The 20,879-nt window shown below is 39.9% G+C and overlaps 1 protein-coding gene across 1 annotated transcript; it reads left to right on the plus strand.

Moving 5' to 3' along the window:
* The first annotated feature begins 43 nt into the window (after positions 1 to 43).
* Positions 44 to 19,939, plus strand: LOC117525766 (B-cell receptor CD22-like). Its single transcript, XM_034187704.1, has 7 exons — positions 44 to 523; positions 1,699 to 1,917; positions 6,890 to 7,150; positions 10,098 to 10,185; positions 10,296 to 10,356; positions 19,566 to 19,768; positions 19,850 to 19,939. The coding sequence occupies exons 1-7, from the start codon at positions 205 to 207 to the stop codon at positions 19,917 to 19,919; spliced, it is 1,221 nt and encodes a 406-aa protein (XP_034043595.1). The 5' UTR covers positions 44 to 204; the 3' UTR covers positions 19,920 to 19,939.
* Positions 19,940 to 20,879: the final 940 nt, after the last annotated feature.

Below are 20,879 nucleotides of genomic sequence, written 5' to 3' on the forward strand. Positions count from 1 at the left end.
TGATGATTTGTGATGCTGGAGGCTGCACTCTGAGTGCTCTTCTAGTTCTCACTGACTTACAGTGGGAGCTCGTGGATCTGGAGTCGTTTTAGGAAGTTGTGTGTTTTTGAGCTGTTTGTTGAATCAGATTGATGACTGGTTTGTGTTCTGCTGTGTGTTGCAGTGGTTCAGACTCAGGATGACTGGAGTGTAACTTATAGACCTATGAGCATCTGTGCACCAGAAGGATCCACAGTGGAAATGCCCTGCAGATACACATACCCAGCCACATGGAATTCTGTTTCTATCAGTGTTGAACGAAGATACTGGTTTGTGAAAAAGAATAAAAATAACCAACCTGTGGATCTGCGTTCAGACCCTGAGTACTCAGGTCGGGTGAAGTATCTCTTTGATCAGAACGTCTGCACTCTGCAGATCAAGAACCTGAGAAAGACCGACTCAGCTGAATACAAGTTCAGATTCATAACAAACCATGAACGTGGAAGATATACAGGTTCTCATGCAGTCACTTTGACTGTCACAGGTAACATTTTCACTCATATCCAAATGTTGAACAGAAGATCTTATCTACTGATTTTTGAGATTTCTGTATTTGAGGTTCAGGTGACAAACTGTTCCTGATCAACATTTAAAGATCTCTGAGTCCAGATGAAGATTCTGTGTTTGTATAAATTAGCAGCTTTTAATATGAAGCTGGTGACAGTCTAATATTTATTATTACAATTATTATTATTAATAATAATAATAATAATCATCATATGAAAAATGTATGACAACTATACAACTTTAAAATACATAATTTTCTTTGGTTATAAACTGACAAAGTTTAATTTACACGATGGTCTGCAATAAATTAAAAAAAATCAAGTTGTATTTTATCAGGTTTTTGCAGATATTTTATTGCTGTCATCTTGACAGGTGATTAGTTTTACAAACTCACACCCATTAAAATATATTATTTTTTATTTTAAAAAACTCAATGTCTATCTTGACAGTTGAATACTTTCTTTAAAATAAAAAAAAAACATGTATTCACAATAATATAAATAAATCATCTGCAAATAAGGAAGCAGCAGGTTAAAGGTAAAGAGAACAACAAATCAGTCGGTTGTCTTCACCTCTTGGACCTCAGAAATTGGTGACCTGCTGCAACAACATTGATCAAAGTTATTACAATATTGGGAAGTTATTACATGATCAGGTTCTGCAAATGTAGAACCAGTTATTACATTATTGGTACAGAGATTATTACACTTTTGTGAAGTTAGCAAGACAAAATACAACTGACAACTGACTTTTGTCTTGCTGACAGTCGTGGTCTCCAGGGTTTCCCAAACCTGGTCCTCAGGACACAAAGTACTGCACATTTTCCAACTGTCAGGATCAGCTCAGTCAGATGTGTTCAGATAATCAACAGCTGGCTGAACTGATCCGCTCTGATTCGTCAGGGACGCACACCAGAACGTGCCGTTCCACACTGCATTATGGGGAATGACAAAAACCAACAAGTAGCCATTGTCCAATTACTTATGGTCCTGACACAGAGAACATTTTTATAATATTAATCTTGGTGTTAATTGAATCAGAGTCATTTTTTGGTGGATATCGTAACATTTAATTTCCTGCTCAGAGTTTTAATGTTGTTTCTGTCAGATTGTTTTTTGATCAGTGATGATGCTGTTTCCTGTTTATATTCAGATCTTCAGGTCAAAGTCGTCTCATCAACCAGCGACCCGTCTCACACTTGTGTGTCTCTACGATGTCACAGTGAATGTGATCCACCTTATTCTTCCTTCGTCTGGTTCAATAACAAACAGAAAATTCACACTGGAATTGATTATAAAGAACGGATTAATCCTGGAGATGAAATCTGGTGCACTTTGGAAGGATTTGAGGATTACCGCTCTGCTTCAGTGTGTAAGTTTATAGTTTCACTGTGGAACTAGTTTTTCTTCCAAAACTCAAACATCCTAAACTCAGAATGTTGACTGATGGAAATCTGATGTTTCTGCTTCATTAAATATATATTTAAAAGTTTTTTTTTCTGTGTGGACTTGATTCTGCATTCGTTCACATTAACTGTGGTTAGCGGGAGCAGTTAGCATCAAATACAGTTCAGTCAGACAACGTTTAGCGTATTTGTAGCAGCAGAACATAGTTTGAATTTGGCGTTGAGGCTCCGCCCTCATCCCTCCCCACAGATGATGACTTGTGATATTGGGGAGTGATGATTAGACACATTTCCACCAATCACAGCCCAGAGCTGGATGCTGGGGTGGAGGCGGGGCTAAGCAGCAAAATGGACGCGGCAGCAGCAGCGTTTAACAGGCAGCTGGGAAACATCCATCTTTAATCTGGATATTTGTCAAAGACGAATCTTGTGTCCAAACCTCTGGATGAGGATTGTTGACTGTTTGTCCATCAGACTCATTTTGTCCAAAACAATCAATATGGCGTCTGTTTCTGCAGCCGTTTTGAAAAATGAGTCCAGTTTCCGCTCAGGGTTATAAAAGATCTGCAGAGTGTCAAACAGTAACTTTTTGTTTGTGGGATCAAGACCAGTTGATTGAAAAAAATATGAAACTGGGAAACGAGCAGAAAATACGTACTTGAAATCATTGATTTTGTCCAAACACACTTATTTTGCCATTTTCCAGTTTAAAGACGTACAGACAGTAGGTGGCAGCACATATTCTATCTAATGTCAGTCACTGAAGTAACTTATATGATACAATTAATGTTCTGACTCAGTTTCAGTTCCATTACAGTATTTAAATCCTTCTTGCTTGTGCAAATATCCAGATGATGTCGACCCCGTATATTACTGGGTTCAACATCCAGATTTGCTCAGAATGCATCAGTCGTTGTCAAATGTGGTGCTTTGGACAAAATACTTTCTACAAAACTTCTTTCAGGCCTTAAAATTGATTTCCTTCAGTTTCAGTTTACTCTTTAATAGATAGACATTCAAAAATGATGATTATATAGTTTGTAAATAAAATATTTTGATGGAAAATTACCCTCTGGAGTCGAATGACGCGCCCTCATGTAAAAAGTCACATGACCTAATTAGGCAGACATAACACTCAATCTGCTGCACTCTAAGGCTCCCTTTAAAAATGTGTTGAGACGTCATCCTTTATAGCACTTTTTAAATTTTTTTAATAGGCCGAGTATAACTTGACCATGCGTTTTCAGTAATATTATTGCCATTTTTCACTGTGCGTTTATGTACACACATGCAGCCAAAAGGATCATTTCCTTCTCTACTGCAGCAGCAACAGTGGTGGAAAATATGACTCCTTCTTCCTCATTGGTTGGCTCCCTAAAATCTTCCACCAATCAGAAGTCATTAACCCACGTGTTCACAAACCCCCACGTGTTTGATCACAGCCCCCCACGCCATGTGGGTCTGATTGTGTGTGCGTCTTCTCTTTGTTACTGGTGGGAAGCGTGTGTGGTTAGTGGTTTGTTGTGTTTGTTTGTTTGTTTGTTTTAATAAAATGAGGCATTTTATGAATGTGGAGAAAGTGCTTTGGTTTTTTTTTTTTAACTGGAGATAGACTGAGCGTGCAGTGAGTTGTCAGAGTCTGAAATAGACAGTGAGGATTCTGGTCATGAAAGAGATGATCCCTCTTCTGTTCTGGAGGAGCAGCCAAAACAGGTGGATCCACCAACGTATGCATGGAGATCTGGACAGAGGGTCGGAGCTTGCGCTTCTGTTTCCAGATCCAGATCTACGCTCGGATGTGCAGCAGAGACACGCCCCACCACTGACACACCCCCAGCACTGACTGCTGGAACACAGAGGAGGATGCAGTCACTGGTCCAGCAGTAAGCAGATTTCAGCCTCGGAGAACACCAGGAGTCCAGGTTGATACACTTTCCACCCAAAAGTCCAAAAGACCTTTTTCTTTTGTTTTTTGCAACTGACACAATTAGAACAATTTGCACCAACACAAATAAAATTGCTGCAAAAAACAAGGCATTAGGGACAAAAAATACAACTGGATAGACACTGAAATGGAAGATTTGTACAGTTTTTTGGACTTCTGATATACACGTTGTTGGTTGTCACTGCCAAGTCTCCAGGACTACTGGAAACAAACTCGTATTTTGTCTGTGCCCTTTCCAGCAAAAGTAATGTCCAGAGACAGATTTAAATCAATATTCTGGAACATCCTCCAAAGTGATCCAGATGGGGATGTAGAAAATGATAAAAAAAAAAAAAAAGGGAACAGCAGGTCATGATATGTTTCAAGTCAGGGCTTCTTTATGATGACATCCTCAGTGCTTGCCAGGCTTATTACCACCTGAGGAGGGAGCTGGCAGTGGATGAAAGGATGGTGGTGGTGAAGGCAAAAACTGGAATGACTCAATATTTGAAGGACAAGCCAACAAAGGGGCATGAAACTTTTTGTATTGGCTATAATGGCTACACACAAGTTTTCCATTTACACTGGCAAGACTGTGAACACAAGTGAGTCATACGATGTGGTCATGAACCTGATACAGTCGTCTTCGCTTGGTACTGGTACCACATTTACATGGACAATTTTTACACAAGTCCCAAACTGTTCATGGACCTGGCTAACATGAAGTTTGGGGCATGTGGCACATACAGGGAGAACAGATGAGGATGCCCCAAGGAGGGCAAATGCTCTCACAAAAAAATCTGAAAGAGGATCTACAAGATGGATAAGAGAGGGGCTTCTGGTGTTTGTAAAGTGGATGGACACACAGGTGGTGTTTGTGTGCTCCACCATCCATCATGCGTTTTCGGGTGAGACAATGTGGAGAAGGGTGAAGATGAGAAGGGTGGATGGTGGACGGTGAAAGACATCTGAAGCATTTCCTGCATTTATGTAAATAGTTGTATTTTTGTCTTGTTTTTGTTTTGTTTTTGCTACATTTGTACATATGTTCTTGAAATTTACAATATATATTTGCATTTGAAGTTATGAAAATGGTTCGTTAAACAAGTTTGTGGTTTTCATAGTAAAAAACCCAAACTTTTTCATACTTGGATTTTATGTTTTTGTGTGATTTAGGTTCACTGTGTTAATACAGTCGGTCAGAATGAATGAAAAACTGTAAAGTCACACAGGTGGGTTGTGCTGAAAAAAAAAAATGACACCAAACAAGGCCAGGTAAAACACTTTTTAAAGGTAAATTATAAAAGGTAAAACCAACTAGAGACATTCATCACGAAATGCCCCGTGCGCAGTATTATTTTCCATGCAAAGTGCAGCAATATGTACTTGTATCAGGTGGGTATTTGGTTGAACATTATGTGTTTGAATGTAACTGGGATATAAGTGAAAAATTGGAGATTGCCATAATATTTATTTGAGGATGTGACAAACTGACCATAAAAAGTTGGTCCACAGTCGCCAGACTTCCAAACAAATGCAACCACTGGTGACCTTAAAAAGCAGGTCAAGGTCACTGGCCTTCGAACCCATGTGAAGTACTCCTCCAAGGCATGTACCCACCAAATATTAAGTTTCTACGAGCAAAAGATGCCGAGCTATGTTGCGGCGAACGAATTGCGGCAGGACAGACGAACTGACAGAAGGTCAGACAGACAACCTGAATGCTATATGCCCCGCCTTGCGGCTGAAGCGCCGTGTGGGGCATAAAAATAGCCAAAAACGGCCAATTATACCCTGGACTCCAGAGGGTTATAGCATTGTGCCAAATGCTGCACAGGTATATTCATTTTTGGTGGCATTTCAAAGTGCTGCATGCTGATGACGCCATTTCACAACACTTTATTTAGAACTCAGTTTGTCTACATTTGGTATCATCATGTGGTATTGATCAGGTGATGGTCTTTTTTTAATTTAAATTTTTTAGCTCCCAATTTTCTGTAGGACTACAAACTTCCTACAGGCACTGCACGAGTTTCACAAAACGACAAATAACCTTTGCGTTGCCCGTTCCTAGTTTGAGCATCCGCTAACAGTATGTTACTCTCGTTCAACGTGCAGCTCTGCTGGATTTAAGTCACAAAACCATCAAATGAGTTCTTGTTTCTTTTCCATACTTGTATTCCAGATGCTCCAAAGAGTTCCTTAGTGTCTGTGAGACCATCTGGTGACGTCATAGAGGGACGTTTAGTGACTCTGACCTGTGACAGTGATGCGAAACCAGCAGCTACTTACACCTGGTACAAGAACCAAAACCAGCTTCAGGGAGCAGAAAGAACATATCGTTTTTCCTCCATCAAGTCTGGTGACATCGGCTCGTACACCTGCAGAGCTCAGAATCAGTTGGAGAGAAGAAATCTGCTCCTGTGTTTCTGAATGTTCAGTGTGAGTATAAATATGTACAGTCAGATTTTACAGTGATGTGCAAAAGATTTAGGCACCCTAGAAATGAAACTGGTCTTTTAGAAGTCTTTCAGTTCTCATATTTGTCCATAAATGTGTACAGACACGTCCTCTAATGAATCTCTGTCTGATGAGACGGATCCATTCTGTCACACAGTGGAGAAAAAAGAAAAAAAAAAACAGACGACATGTAATGACACTAAATGTGAAATTAAATCAGTTCTCAGAGAGGAGGTGGAGAAAAGAAATATGTTTCATTTTGGGCATTTTATTTCTGAAAATCAAACTAAAGAAAATTCACAACAGGAAAAATAACCAAATGGATCAACTGGCTCACAGTGCACAGCTGTGACCGTTTATAACACCGACACTAAAATATTTGTTTCACTGTTTTCTTTACAGTGACACAAAACCACTTTTGAAATGTTCAGAAAGTAATCAATTAGATAAAAAATAAACTAATTAATTCTAATTAAAATGTATAGTACAGAGTTCTGAACTTTCCCTCTGTCTCATTTAATTAATCATTAGTCTCATAAAAAATGTTTTTACAGATGCTCCAAAGAGTTCCTCAGTGTCTGTGAGTCCACCTGGTGACATCACAGAGGGACGTTCAGTGAATCTGACCTGTGTCAGTGACGCAAACCCAGCAGCTACTTACACCTGGTACAAGAAGAACGAAAATGTTCTAAAAGCATCAGGACCCGTCTGGACCATCACTGAGATCAGACCTGAACACAGTGGGGATTATTACTGTGAAGCCCAAAACATCTTTGGAAGCCAAACCTCCACCGTGAGTCTGAACATTAAATCAGGTAAATTCATGTGCTCATATTCACACATTCACACCTTTGTTTGACTGTCCGACTCACAGATCAATACGTGGTTTAACTTTCAAGTTGCCAAACACCAGAAAAGTCTTCAATGACACCAGGAAAAGTAGCTCGATTTGTTGCTACTTGCTTTTGAGAAAATAAGTTGCCAAGAGGGTTTGGAAAGTCACCAGATTTTGTGAGAAATTTGCCAAGTTGGCAACACCACCCATAGGGACACCATAAAAAAGAATTCTAACTTTCCTCCTCAAAATCTTATCTTTGGAAATTCTCGCCACCTAACCAAGCAACGCTAGTCATGTGACTCCATCCTTGCAAAGCATACACTTTAACTATTTTGACGTATTCACCATCAAAGTCCACAAAAAACACAGATTTCACACTGAAAAAAAAAAAGAAGATGTTTTCCCTCATTCATTTTAGGGGCGTGACCTGAGATTATGTCACCAAAATTCATATTGCACACAGTTTGAGGTTTCTGAGCGTTTATCAGAGGCAGGTGAAATCAGGCTAATTTCCCATGTTCATAACTTCATTTCTCTGGTCATATGGCACCAAAAAAAAGAGAAATGTATCAATATCTTCATAATTCTTTATTTATTTATAATAGTTTGACATTTTATTTATTAGTGATACACACTTTAACCTTTGACCAAAAGATGTTGACCTACTATCCAGTCATAGTGACTTAACAGAAGTTTAAAGATGGGATAAACTATATAGTTTTGCTTTCTGTATGATATTTTTGATGGGATTTGAGTATATTATTTTTTAACTATGGCTAAAATTCCTGCCACTTTAAATATAACAGAATGCTAAAATACCCTCAGCCGAATTAGCACTGTCTTATTTATAATTTGCAGTTGTTTAGTTGAACCTCGATTTCACAACTTAATTGGTTCCTTCCTAAAGGCCCCTTCACACATACAGTTGTATGCAAAAGTTGGGGCACGCCAGATAATTTCCATGATTTTCCTTTATAAATCATTGGTTGTCTGGATCAGAAATTTCAGTTAAATATATCATATAGCAGACAAACACACTGATATTTGGGAAGTGAAATGAAGTTTCTAGTATTTACAGAAAGTGTGCAATAATTATTTAAACAAAATTGGGCAGGTGCATAAATTTGGGCACCTTTGTCATTTTATTAATTTGAATACATTAACACTAATTATTAGAACACAAAATGCATTTGGTACGCTCATTGACCCTTGACCTCCTTACACAGGTGAATCCAATCAAAGGTATTTAAGGTGGCCATTTGCAAATGTTTCCCGTCTTTGCATCTCTTCTAATGAGTAGCAACATGGGAGCCTATAAACAACTCTCAAGTGACCTGAAAACAAAGACTGTTCAACATCATGGTTTAGGGGAAGGATACAAAAAGCTATCTCAGAGATTTCAGCTGTCAGTTTCCACTGTGAGGAACATAGTGAGAAAATGGAAGACCACAGGCACAGTGCTAGTTAAGGCGTGAAGTGGCAGGCCAAGAAAAATCTCAGATAAGCTGAAGCGAAGGATGGTGAGAACAGTCACAGTCAACCCAAAGACCTGCTCCAAAGACCTATAACATGATCTTGCTGCATTTAGTGTCTCTGTGCATCTTTCAACTATACAGCACACTTTGCACAAAGAGATGCTGTATGATGCTGTAATGCAGAGGAAGCCTTTTCTGCGTATACGCCACAAACAGAGTCGCTTGAGGCATGCTAAAGCACATTTGGACAAGCCAGCTTCATTTTGGAATAAGGTGCTGTGGACTGATGAAACTAAAATTGAGTTATTTGGACATAACAAGGGGCAGTATGCATGGCAGAAAAAGGACACGGCAGACCAAGTAAAACACTTGCTACCTACAGTAATTTTGGAGGTGGTTCCATCATGCTGTGGGGCTGTGTGGCCAGTGCAGGTACTGGGAATCTTAAAGTTGAGGGTCACATGGATTCCAGTCAATATCAGCAGGTTCTTGAGAACAATGTTCATGAATCAGTGACAAAGTTGAAGTTGAGCTGGATCTTTTAACAAGACAATGACCCTAAACACTGCTCAAAATCTATTAAGGCATTCATGCAGAGGAACAAGACAATGTTCTGGAATGGCCATCTCAGTCCCCAGACCTGAATATTATTGAAAATCTGTGGTGTGATTTTAAGCGGGCTGTCCATGCTCAGAAACCAACAAACCTGAGATGTTTTGTAAAGAAGAATGGTCCAAAATACCTTCAACCAGAATCCAGACTCTCATTGGAAGCTATATGAAGCATTTAGAGGCTGTTATTTCTGCAAAAGGAGGATCTACTAAATATTGATGTATTTTTTTCTGTTGGGGTGCCCAAATTTATGCACCTGCCTAATTTTGTTTAAAGAATTATTGCACACTTTCTGTAAATCCTAGAAACGTCATTTCACTTCTGAAATATCAGTGTGTTCATCTGCTATATGATATATTTAACTGAAATTGCTGATCCAAACATCCAATGATTTATAAAGGAAAATCATGAAAATCATCAGGGGTGCACGAACCTTTACATACAACTGTAACACGATTGAATCCGATTCGCGCACAAAGGAGGAATTTCATGCCACTCGTGAAAAATCGAAGCCGCTGAAAGACAGCAAGTGCCCTGTGAGTGTACTGTACTACTGTCTGACAACTTCACGATAAACTACATTAAAGTGGTTTTAGAGCAGTTTATAGTTTCTTCAGGGACACCTGCAGTCTTTCAGGTCTTAATTACTTTCACTCATCAAAATTTCTTAAATAATTAGGAACATTCTGATCAGTTAATTGATTTTTGACCCTGACTGGATTCGGCACAGTCCCTGATACAGTCGATGTAAACGACTGTGTGGTTACGTTGCTGAAGTACACGTGCTCTCTGAGAGCTGCTGTAATTAAATGAATTCTTTCTGATAACAATTAACAGATTCAGCAGCCATCATTAAAATCGCTGCCATTCCAGTCATCACCGTGTTCCTGGTTGCTGTACTCCTGTTTGCCGTCTTTTGCATTTGGTGAGCAGTTTTATGTGACTTTGACTGTCTTCATTAATGAATCTTTACTTGTGTGATTTGGTTTATTTTTAATGCCATTTATTTTCATGTTAATTGTCTGTGTTCATCAGGAGAAAGAGAAGGTCCAAACAACAATCAGACGGTGGACAGAAAACAGACAATGAATCCCAGGTGAGGAAGACGAGGAAATGATGACGGGTCAATGAAAATGCAACTATCTAACTAACAATCCTTTTTTTGTGACGCTTATTTAACACAACTTAGGAGTAGACATTAAGGGCCCTATCTGTGCAGTCTTTCATCCACAGTCTGAAACAGAAAATGCAAGTGTATTTGTGTGTCTAACCACACATTATTGTCCACATGGCGTGAAGCATCAGCATGAAATGCGCCACTGGGTGCAAAGGCACTCGATAAAGACACCTAATTACTCATGGGTGTGTCAGTGGAATTAACATCAAATCAACCAGAGTGTCATTTGTCATTGCTTTCAAGTCTTTTACCGTTTGCTGCTGAGACAGTGAGCTGACAAGTGAGAGGTTTTTCGGTGCACATAGAAGGAAAAACATCTCAAATGTAGGAAGTGTGGTGACTGCTGTGGCAGATAGATTACCTGTTGTTCGTCTAAAATGCTGTGTATGAAGATTGTTCACTGACGACTGTGCACAGACTGAACTGGTGGAAGTTTTAGGAATAACAAATCCACACATCCATGTCAGTCGCAGCACTGTTAAAGATGAAGTAAAAACTGTTCACTTTTATGTTGTGGTGTTTATGCCACGATGCATTAAAACATGGGTTGTTACGCATCTTAAAGGTATAGTGCCACTGGGTTTTTTCAAGATTTAAGGCATAAAAATAATTTTCTTTGGCACCACTATAATTTTATTCCTTTGCAAATTGATAAGGGATTCCTAATATGATATTGCCAATATGATCAAAATTCATGCTGTCTGGAAACAGCATGGAATTTTGCTTGGAATTTCAACCCCTGAGGGGGAAAATTTCAAGGAATGAGACACTATGATGAATATTTGGTGGCTTTGATAGTGATTTAAAAGATATCTTATGGATATTAATGTAACATGAGTCACAAGTAATCTCAAAACCTCATGCATATGCTTCGTCCTGTAGTTAGTCTGCATGATGATGATGAAGGAAGGAAGACAATAGTCACTCTGGAATTTCCCCCCAGATAAATATGTTCTCTTCATGTAATTTTGCAATATGTTACAAAAATATACCAACATTATAAAACTTGGATTTTGGTAGAAACTAAATTTTTCTCAGTTTTGTTAAATTTGAAAGGCCCTATAGCTTTAACGATATTTTTGTAGTAGTCTACATTTTCAACTCAAGCCACATTTAAAGGACATGTCGCACCAAAATTATAACAAGTTAGATTTAGGCTGTTAGTGACCATCCAATCCTACATCAGGATTACTTTGTGTACTTCTGTGACCGGTCTCAAAGTACAGAGACTGCCGAAAACAAAGTACCTCTGAGTATTCATTTTTCCAAGTGTTTCCAACAGTGTTTACGCAGCTTTGAAGAAAACTTCCCAGTCCACGCTTGAATAGAATGTAGCTGTGGTTAAGAATGAAGCTGCAGATTAATAGAAAAGTTTACTTAAGTGTGAAATTGTGTTATGGTGACTCGTTTTTAAGTGACAGCTCTTCATTTTGATGCAGTCACGGGAAAACCAGCAGCCGCTCTCCATTGTGAGAAGACTTAGTGTGCGTGCACAGGCATTAGTCATAAACGCGGGCTGTTATAAACAGTGTCTGCTAGAGCCTGAAATTGATATAGCCTGAAAAACAGCTGAGAGGTACGCGTGAGTGTGCACGTTCACTGCGGCAACTATAATGGAGTTAAAACAGTGTGCTGCTCTGTTGTAGAACAGACTCACACACATCAAGATCCAAAATCTGACAGACTCTCTCAAAGTATACGGAAAATAAACCCTACCAGCTCCACTGAGAAGAACAACATACAAAAGGTAAAAAAAAAAACTGAACAGGGCACTCACCCACTTATAGAATGATTTCCCAGATTAAATATGTAAAGTCCACTCCACCAAAGAAGTCCTCACGCATGGATCATGCGTGATTGCCAGCCAGAGAACCATGATCAGGTCCACTCTCAGTCCTCACGCACTGATCACGTGTAAACTCTAGCCAGAGAACAATGTCCAGGTCCACTATAAGTTCTCACACATGGCTCACGCGTGATCACCAGCCAGACAATAATGTCCCATGGCAGCTTTGCTGTCACCTCCTCACAAAGTTCTCTCATGATTCTGGGATGTTAGAAAGTCCACTATCTCCTGAAAATAATGTTTGGATTTTTTCCAATGTAAGAAATACATTTACATGTTCAGGCAGCCTGTAAAAACTGCGTTGTGAAGACATTCTACGTGCATGTTCCTTATGGCAGTAAAAGAGTGTAAATAGTATAAGACGTCTGTGTGGTGACACAGACAGCTGAGTTACCACACATTAGGTTAAAAAATCTGACAGACCCTGACAAATGTAAGATTTTCGGGGTGAAGTGTGTCGTCTCCTCTCTGTACACTCTATGTCAATCTAAGTCATCACTTTTGAATGAAAGCTCAGAAACTTCGTTATCAGATGTAGCAGCGTTCATTTCACTCTGCTGGCCATCGGGATGTTTCTGCTTTTCCTAAAATGTATGTCACACACAGAGAAATGCCGAGCAAGACGTTTTCTGGAAATGCACCTGCTGACTCCCAAAGTGAGAGGGATAATTAGCATTAAAATTCATCAGTGACTACTAATTATTACTGCATGTGCACGCATGGATTTACCATCATAAATACTTTAATCTTAAATAACGTGCGATATGCCCTTTAACGTCTGGCCGCCCTGTGAAAACTGAAAGCTTTCTTTTTGATAACACATTTTAAAAATATGCCATGTTCTTCTATGATACCTGCTTTTGTTTTCTATTCATGTATTTAATGTTTTTGTTCTTGGGTATGATGGATCGTCTCTCCATCAAATCAAATCAAATCAGTTTTATTTATATAGCGCCAAATCACAACAGCAGTTGCCCCAAGGCACTTTATATTGTAAGGCAAAAGCCATACAATAATTACAGAAAAACCCTAACGGTCAAAACGACCCCATATGACAGGGGTGGCCAAGTTCGGTCCTCGAGAGCCACATTCCTGACACTCCTGAAAGGCTCATTAAAAGTCTGCTAACAAGTCTTTCATTGGATTCAGGTGTGTTGGAGCAGGGAGACAACTAAGAGTGTCAGGAATGTGGCTCTCGAGGACCGACCTTGGCCACCCCTGCCCTATGAGCAAGCACTTGGCGACAGTGGGAAGGAAAAACTCCCTTTTAACAGGAAGAAACCTCCAGCAGAACCAGGCTCAGGGAGGGGCAGTCTTCTGCTGGGACTGGTTGGGGCTGAGGGGAGAGAATAAGGAAAAAGACATGCTGTGGAAGACAGCAGAGATCAATCACTAATGATTAATGCAGAGTGGTGCATACAGAGCAAAAAGAGAAAGAAACACTCAGTGCATCATGGGAACCCCCCAGCAGTCTTAATCTATAGCAGCATAACTAAGGGATGGTTCAGGGTCACCTGATCCAGCCCTAACTATAAGCTTTAGCAAAAAGGAAAGTTTTAAGCATAATCTTAAAAGTAGAGAGGGTGTCTGTCTCCCTGATCTGAATTGGGAGCTGGTTCCACAGGAGAGGAGCCTGAAAGCTGAAGGCTCTGCCTCCCATTCTACTCTTAAAAACCCTAGGAACTACAAGTAAGCCTGCAGTCTGAGAGCGAAGCGCTCTATTGGGGTGATATGGTACTAAGAGGTCCCTAAGATAAGATGGGACCTGATTATTCAAAACCTTATAAGTAAGAAAAAGAATTTTAAATTCTATTCTAGAATTAACAGGAAGCCAATGAAGAGAGGCCAATATGGGTGAAATATGCTCTCTCCTTCTAGTCCCCGTCAGTACTCTAGCTGCAGCATTTGAATTAACTGAAGGCTTTTCAGGGAACTTTTAGGACAACCTGATAATAATGAATTACAATAGTCCAGCCTAGAGGAAATAAATGCATGAATTAGTTTTTCAGCATCACTCTGAGACAAGACCTTTCTAATTTTAGAGATATTGCGCAAATGTAAAAAAGCAGTCCTACATATTTGCTTAATATGTGCATTGAAGGACATATCCTGATCAAAATTACAATTACAATTTGTTCATGTAAATGGGGAATCTTCTTCACAGACTAAGGTTAATTATGGAGTTCCACAAGGTTCTGTGCTAGGACCAATTTTATTCACTTTATACATGAAGCCAGAGGACACACACCAATTAGCTAAACTGCAGGATTGTCTTACAGACATAAAGACATGGATGACCTCTAATTTCCTGCTTTTAAACTCAGATAAAAGTGAAGTTATTGTACTTGGCCCCACAAATCTTAGAAACATGGTGTCTAACCAGATCCTTACTCTGGATGGCATTACCCTGACCTCTAGTAATACTGTGAGAAATCTTGGAGTCATTTTTGATCAGGATATGTCATTCAAAGCGCATATTAAACAAATATGCAGGACTGCTTTTTTGCATTTACGCAATATCTCTAAAATTAGAAAGGTCTTGTCTCAGAGTGATGCTGAAAAACTAATTCATGCATTTATTTCCTCTAAGCTGGACTATTGTAATTCATTATTATCAGGTTGTCCTAAAAGTTCCCTGAAAAGCCTTCAGTTAATTCAAAATGCTGCAGCTAGAGTACTAACGGGGACTAGAAGGAGAGAGCATATCTCACCCATATTGGCCTCTCTTCATTGGCTTCCTGTTAATTCTAGAATAGAATTTAAAATTCTTCTTCTTACTTATAAGGTTTTGAATAATCAGGTCCCATCTTATCTTAGGGACCTCATAGTACCATATCACCCCAATAGAGCGCTTCGCTCTCAGACTGCAGGCTGGATCAGGTGACCCTGAACCATCCCTTAGTTATGCTGCTATAGACTTAGACTGCTGGGGGGTTCCCATGATGCACTGAGTGTTTCTTTCTCTTTTTGCTCTGTATGCACCACTCTGCATTTAATCATTAGTGATTGATCTCTGCTCCCCTCCACAGCATGTCTTTTTCCTGGTTCTCTCCCTCAGCCCCAACCAGTCCTAGCAGAAGACTGCCCCTCCCTGAGCCTGGTTCTGCTGGAGATTTCTTCCTGTTAAAAGGGAGTTTTTCCTTCCCACTGTCGCCAAGTGCTTGCTCACAGGGGGTCGTTTTGACCTTTGGGGTTTTTACGTAATTATTGTATGGCCTTGCCTTACAATATAAGGTGCCTTGGGGCAACTGTTTGTTGTGATTTGGTGCTATATAAATAAAATTGATTGATTGATTGAAAAATGACTCCAAGATTTCTCACAGTATTACTAGAGGTCAGGGTAATGCCATCCAGAGTAAGGATCTGGTTAGACACCATGTTTCTAAGATTTGTGGGGCCAAATACAATAACTTAAGTTTTATCTGAGTTTAAAAGCAGGAAATTAGAGGTCATCCATGTCTTTATGTCTGAAAGACATTCCTGCAGTTTAACTAATTGGTGTGTGTCCTCTGGCTTCATGGATAGATAAAGCTGGGTATCATCTGCGTAACAATGAAAATTTAAGCAATGCTTTCTAATAATACTGCCTAAGGGAAGCATGTATAAAGTGAATAAAATTGGTCCTAGCACAGAACCTTGTGGAACTCCATAATTAACCTTAGTCTGTGAAGAAGATTCCCCATTTACATGAACAAATTGTAATCTATTAGATAAATATGATTCAAACCACCGCAGCGCAGTGCCTTTAATACCTATGGCATGCTCTAATCTCTGTAATAAAATTTTATGGTCAACAGTAGGGCTGCAGCTATTGATTATTGTAGTAATCGAGTATTCTATCGATTATTCTGGCGATTAATCAAGTAATCGGATAAAAAGTACTTTTGCGTTTTAAAACATTAACAGTCCAGGGCTCTCCCTAAGTAATGGTACAGTGTCACTGTGTCATCACGGTGACTGTCAAATTTAGTGTATCCCTTTCTGTTTTTCTGGGTAATTATTTATTTTTTCACATCTTTACAAGTTTTGGATCTTTCCTGTTGCTGTTTTCTGTACTATGATGAATTCTAAACCCTGACTGAAACTCTTCAAATAGACCATTCCTCTGCAGATGATCAGTTAGCTGTTTTACAACTACCCTTTCAAGAATTTTTGAGAGAAAAGGAAGGTTGGAGATTGGCATATAATTAGTTAAGATAGCTGGGTCAAGTGATGGCTTTTTAAGTAATGGTTTAATTACTGCCACCTTAAAAGCCTGTGGTACATAGCCAACTAATAAAGATAGATTGATCATATTTAAGATCGAAGCATTAATTAATGGTAGGGCTTCCTTGAGCAGCCTGGTAGGAATGGGGTCTAATAGACATGTTGATGGTTTGGAGGAAGTAACTAATGAAAATAACAGACAGAACAATCGGAGAGAAACAGTCTAACCAAATACCGGCATCACTGAAAGCAGCCAAAGATAACGATATGTCTTTGGGATGGTTATGAATAATTTTTTCTCTAATAGTTAAAATTTTATTAGCAAAGAAAGTCATTACTAGTTAAAGTTAAAGGAATATTTGGCTCAATAGAGCTCTGACTCTTTGTCAGCCTGGCTACAGTGCTGAAAAGAAACCTGGGGTTGTTCTTATTTTCTTCAATTAGTGATGAGTAGTAACATGTCCTAGCTTTACGGAGGGCTTTTTTATAGAGCAACAGACTCTTTTTCCAGGCTAAGTGAAGATCTTCTAAATTAGTGAGACGCCATTTCCTCTCCAACTTACGGGTTATCTGCTTTAAGCTGCAAGTTTGTGAGTTATACCACGGAGTCAGGCACTTCTGATTTAAAGCTCTCTTTTTCAGAGGAGCTACAGCATCCAAAGTTGTGCTCAGTGAGGATGTAAAACTATTGACGAGATAATCTATCTCACTCACAGAGTTTAGGTAGCTACTCTACACTGTGTTGGTATATGGCATTGGTGAACATAACAAAGAAGGAATCATATCCTTAAACCTAGTTACAGCACTTTCTGAAAGACTTCTACTGTAATGAAACTTATTCCCCACTGCTGGGTAGTCCATCAGAGTAAATGTAAATGTTATTAAGAAATGATCAGACACAAGGGGGTTTTCAGGGAATACTGTTAAGTCTTCAATTTCCATACCATAAGTCAAAACAAGATCTAAAGTATAATTAAAGTGGTGGATGGACTCATTTACATTTTGAGCAAAGCCAATTGAGTCTAATAATAGATTAAATGCAGTGTTGAGGCTGTCATTCTCAGCATCTATGTGGATGTTAAAATCACCCACTATTAATTAATAAAACTAATTATCTTATCTGAGCTAAGCACTAAGTCAGACAAAAGGTCTGAAAATTCACAGAGAAACTCACAGTAATGACCAGGTGGACGATAGATAACAACAAATAAAACTGGTTTTTGGGACTTCCAGTTTGGATGGACAAGACTAAGAGTCAAGCTTTCAAATGAATTAAAGGTCTGTCTGGGTTTTTGATTAATTAATAAGATGGAATGGAAGATTGCTGCTAATCCTCCGCCTCGGCCCGTGCTACGAGCGTTCTGACAGTTAGTGTGAATCGGGGGTGTTGACTCATTTAAACTAACATATTCATCCTGCTGTAACCAGGTTTCTGTAAGGCAGAATAAATCAATATGTTGATCAATTATTATATAATTTACTAACAGGGACTTAGAAGAGAGAGGCCTAATGTTTAATAGACCACATTTAACTGTTTTAGTCTGTGGTGCAGTTGAAGGTGCTATATTATTTTTTCTTTTTGAATTTTTATGCTTAAATAGATTTTTACTGGTTATTGGTGGTCTGGGAGCAGGCACCGTCTCTACGGGGATGGGGTATTGGGGGGATGGCAGGGGGAGAGAAGCTGCAGAGAGGTGTGTAAGACTACAACTCTGCTTCCTGGTCCCAACCCTGGATAGTCACGATTTGGAGGGTTTAATAAAATTGGCCAGATTTCTAGAAATGAGAGCTCCTCCATCCAAAGTGGGATGGATGCTGTCTCTCCTAACAAGACCAGGTTTTCCCCAGAAGCCAATTATCTATGAAGCCCACCTCATTTTTTGGACACCACTCAGACAGCCAGCAATTCAAGGAGAACATGTGGCTAAACATGTCACTCCCGGTCTGATTGGGGAGGGGCCCAGAGAAAACTACAGAGTCCGACATTGTTTTTGCAAAGTTACACACCGATTCAATGTTAATTTTAGTGACCTCCGATTGGCGTAACCGGGTGTCATTACTGCCGACGTGAATTACAGTCTTACCAAATTTACGCTTAGCCTTAGCCAGCAGTTTCAAATTTCCTTCAGTGTCGCCTGCTCTGGCCCCCAGAAGACAATTGACTATGGTTGGTGGTGTCGCTAACTTCACATTTCTCAAAACAGAGTCGCCAATAACCAGAGTTTGTTCCTCAGCGGGTGTGTCGCTGAGTGGGGAAAAACGGTTAGAGATGTGAACGGGTTGGTGGTGTACAGGGGGTTTGTGTTTAGGACTACGCTTCCTCCTCATAGTCACCCAGCCGGCCTGCTTTCCCGGCTGCTTGGGGATCTGCTGGGTGACAGCTAACGGCGGCTAAGCTACCTTGGTCCGCACCGACTACAGGGGCCTGGCTAGCTGTAGAGTTTTCCAAGGTGCGGAGCCAAGTCTCCAATTCGCCCAGCCTGGCCTCCAAAGCTACGAATAAGCTACACTTATTACAAGTACCATTACTGCTAAAGGAGGCCGAGGAATAACTAAACATTTCACACCCAGAGCAGAAAAGTGCGGGAGAGACAGGAGAAGCCGCCATGCTAAACCGGCTAAGAGCTAGTAGCTACGCTAAGCTAGCGGATTCCTAAAAACACACAAAGTGAATAATGTGTAAATCATTTAGAGGTGATTCAGCAGAGGGAGTGCTTTAGTTAAGGCACGTGAAGATTACACTGTGAAACAAATCGTTATCTAGTTAACTAGATCAATCTAACTGCGCAGATTAAACAGCTAACAGATACAGAAAAACACCGCCGTGCTCCGGAACAGGAAGTGATACAATACCGCAGTGAGAGCCAACCACCATCAGTGACAACCACTAAAAATCAACAAGAACGCAGATCAGAATTTGTGCAATTATTTTTGATCCCATAAAAATGGGACACCGCAAACAAAATGCTGAGGTAATTCCTACAACAGACACCTGATGTAAATATCTTCCAAATGAAGCAGTCTGTCTGTGTCCAAATATTTATGGTCCCAACTGTTCGTGGCTTCTGGCCATCAGCTCGTTGAGGATCCAGACTACGAGAACACGTCAGCTGCTGCACAGAGGTCACCAGCAGAGCAGCAGCACGTTTTCTACGCCAGCGTGCGTTTCACCAAAAACAAGGCTGACGCTCTTTACTCCAGCGCCACAGCGGCTCAGCCACGCCCACAACGCCAGGACGAGGAGACCATGGAGTACAGCACCATCAACATCAGCAGAGGGTGAGAGGATGAGGACGCAACTAAACTAATGTTTACTTCAATAATAAAACATCATAACTTGTTCTGATTTTCCTTTTACAGAAAACATCAAGAAGCTGTGGAGGATTCTGATCTGCTGTACAGCACGGTCACCAAAACACACAAAAAATGAACAAGACTGACGTCTGTGTGTCTTTATCTGATTGTTGAAAGGAGGACTTGCACAGATGAGAAAAAAAAAACAATTTCTTTGAACAAATCGTCATAACGGCAGCATAAAGACACATCTACAAATGAAAACAATTCCATAAATATTCAAATTTCTTTTTTTAACTCACTTTGTGTATTCATATTTAATGGTTGTATGTTCGTGGGGAGATGATCCTCAAATCATCTGTCATTTAAGTTTTCCATGAATATCTGGATTTCTCCATGTGGAGTGGGGCTGATGTTATAATGTCACGGTGCGTTACAACTGTGTGGGCCCTATCTTGACAAACTATGCTGCATGGTTTGTGTCAGGTATAAAATCAGTCTCCCAGTGCAATTTGTGACCCAATTCCAAAAATGAAGAAATCAGGCCTGATTTATCATAATAGCTGTCCAAATTAGTGCGCCATATTGTTGCATACCGATGATAGCTGGTTAGCGCTGAGTGAATACGGTGGAATGTCAATGCGGCCCATGACACAAGTGCTCGTACAATGAAGCCAAATGCACACAAATACTCCACACAGCCTGCACTGTCACCTCAGTGGTGGTTATTACCAAAAGCTAAAATGTTAACGTTTCAAAAGTGTCTTCTGTTGAAGAGCTCAACATGCTTTCAATGGGATTTATGTTGCAGAGGAGAATCAAACCAAAGCTGTCTGTAAAATTAATGTAACAGACACGTTTTGGATTGCTCACATTGTTGTACAAGGCTACTATCACCACAGATTACACCAGATTTAAGCCTCTGATTGGGTATCCAATTTGTATTTTTGTCACAAAAAACTGTACACATTCGGGTGTGACATATTGACAGTGGGAGACTTAGCGGCATGATGTTATAACATTAGTATCGCCTGCTGTTAATGCGCCAGCACATGCTAACACTAAAGGTAAGGTCACATTAGCTACAATCAATAGC

The sequence above is a fragment of the Thalassophryne amazonica genome, chromosome 15, assembly GCF_902500255.1.
Source record: "Thalassophryne amazonica chromosome 15, fThaAma1.1, whole genome shotgun sequence".
NCBI classification, from domain to species: Eukaryota; Metazoa; Chordata; class Actinopteri; order Batrachoidiformes; family Batrachoididae; genus Thalassophryne; species Thalassophryne amazonica.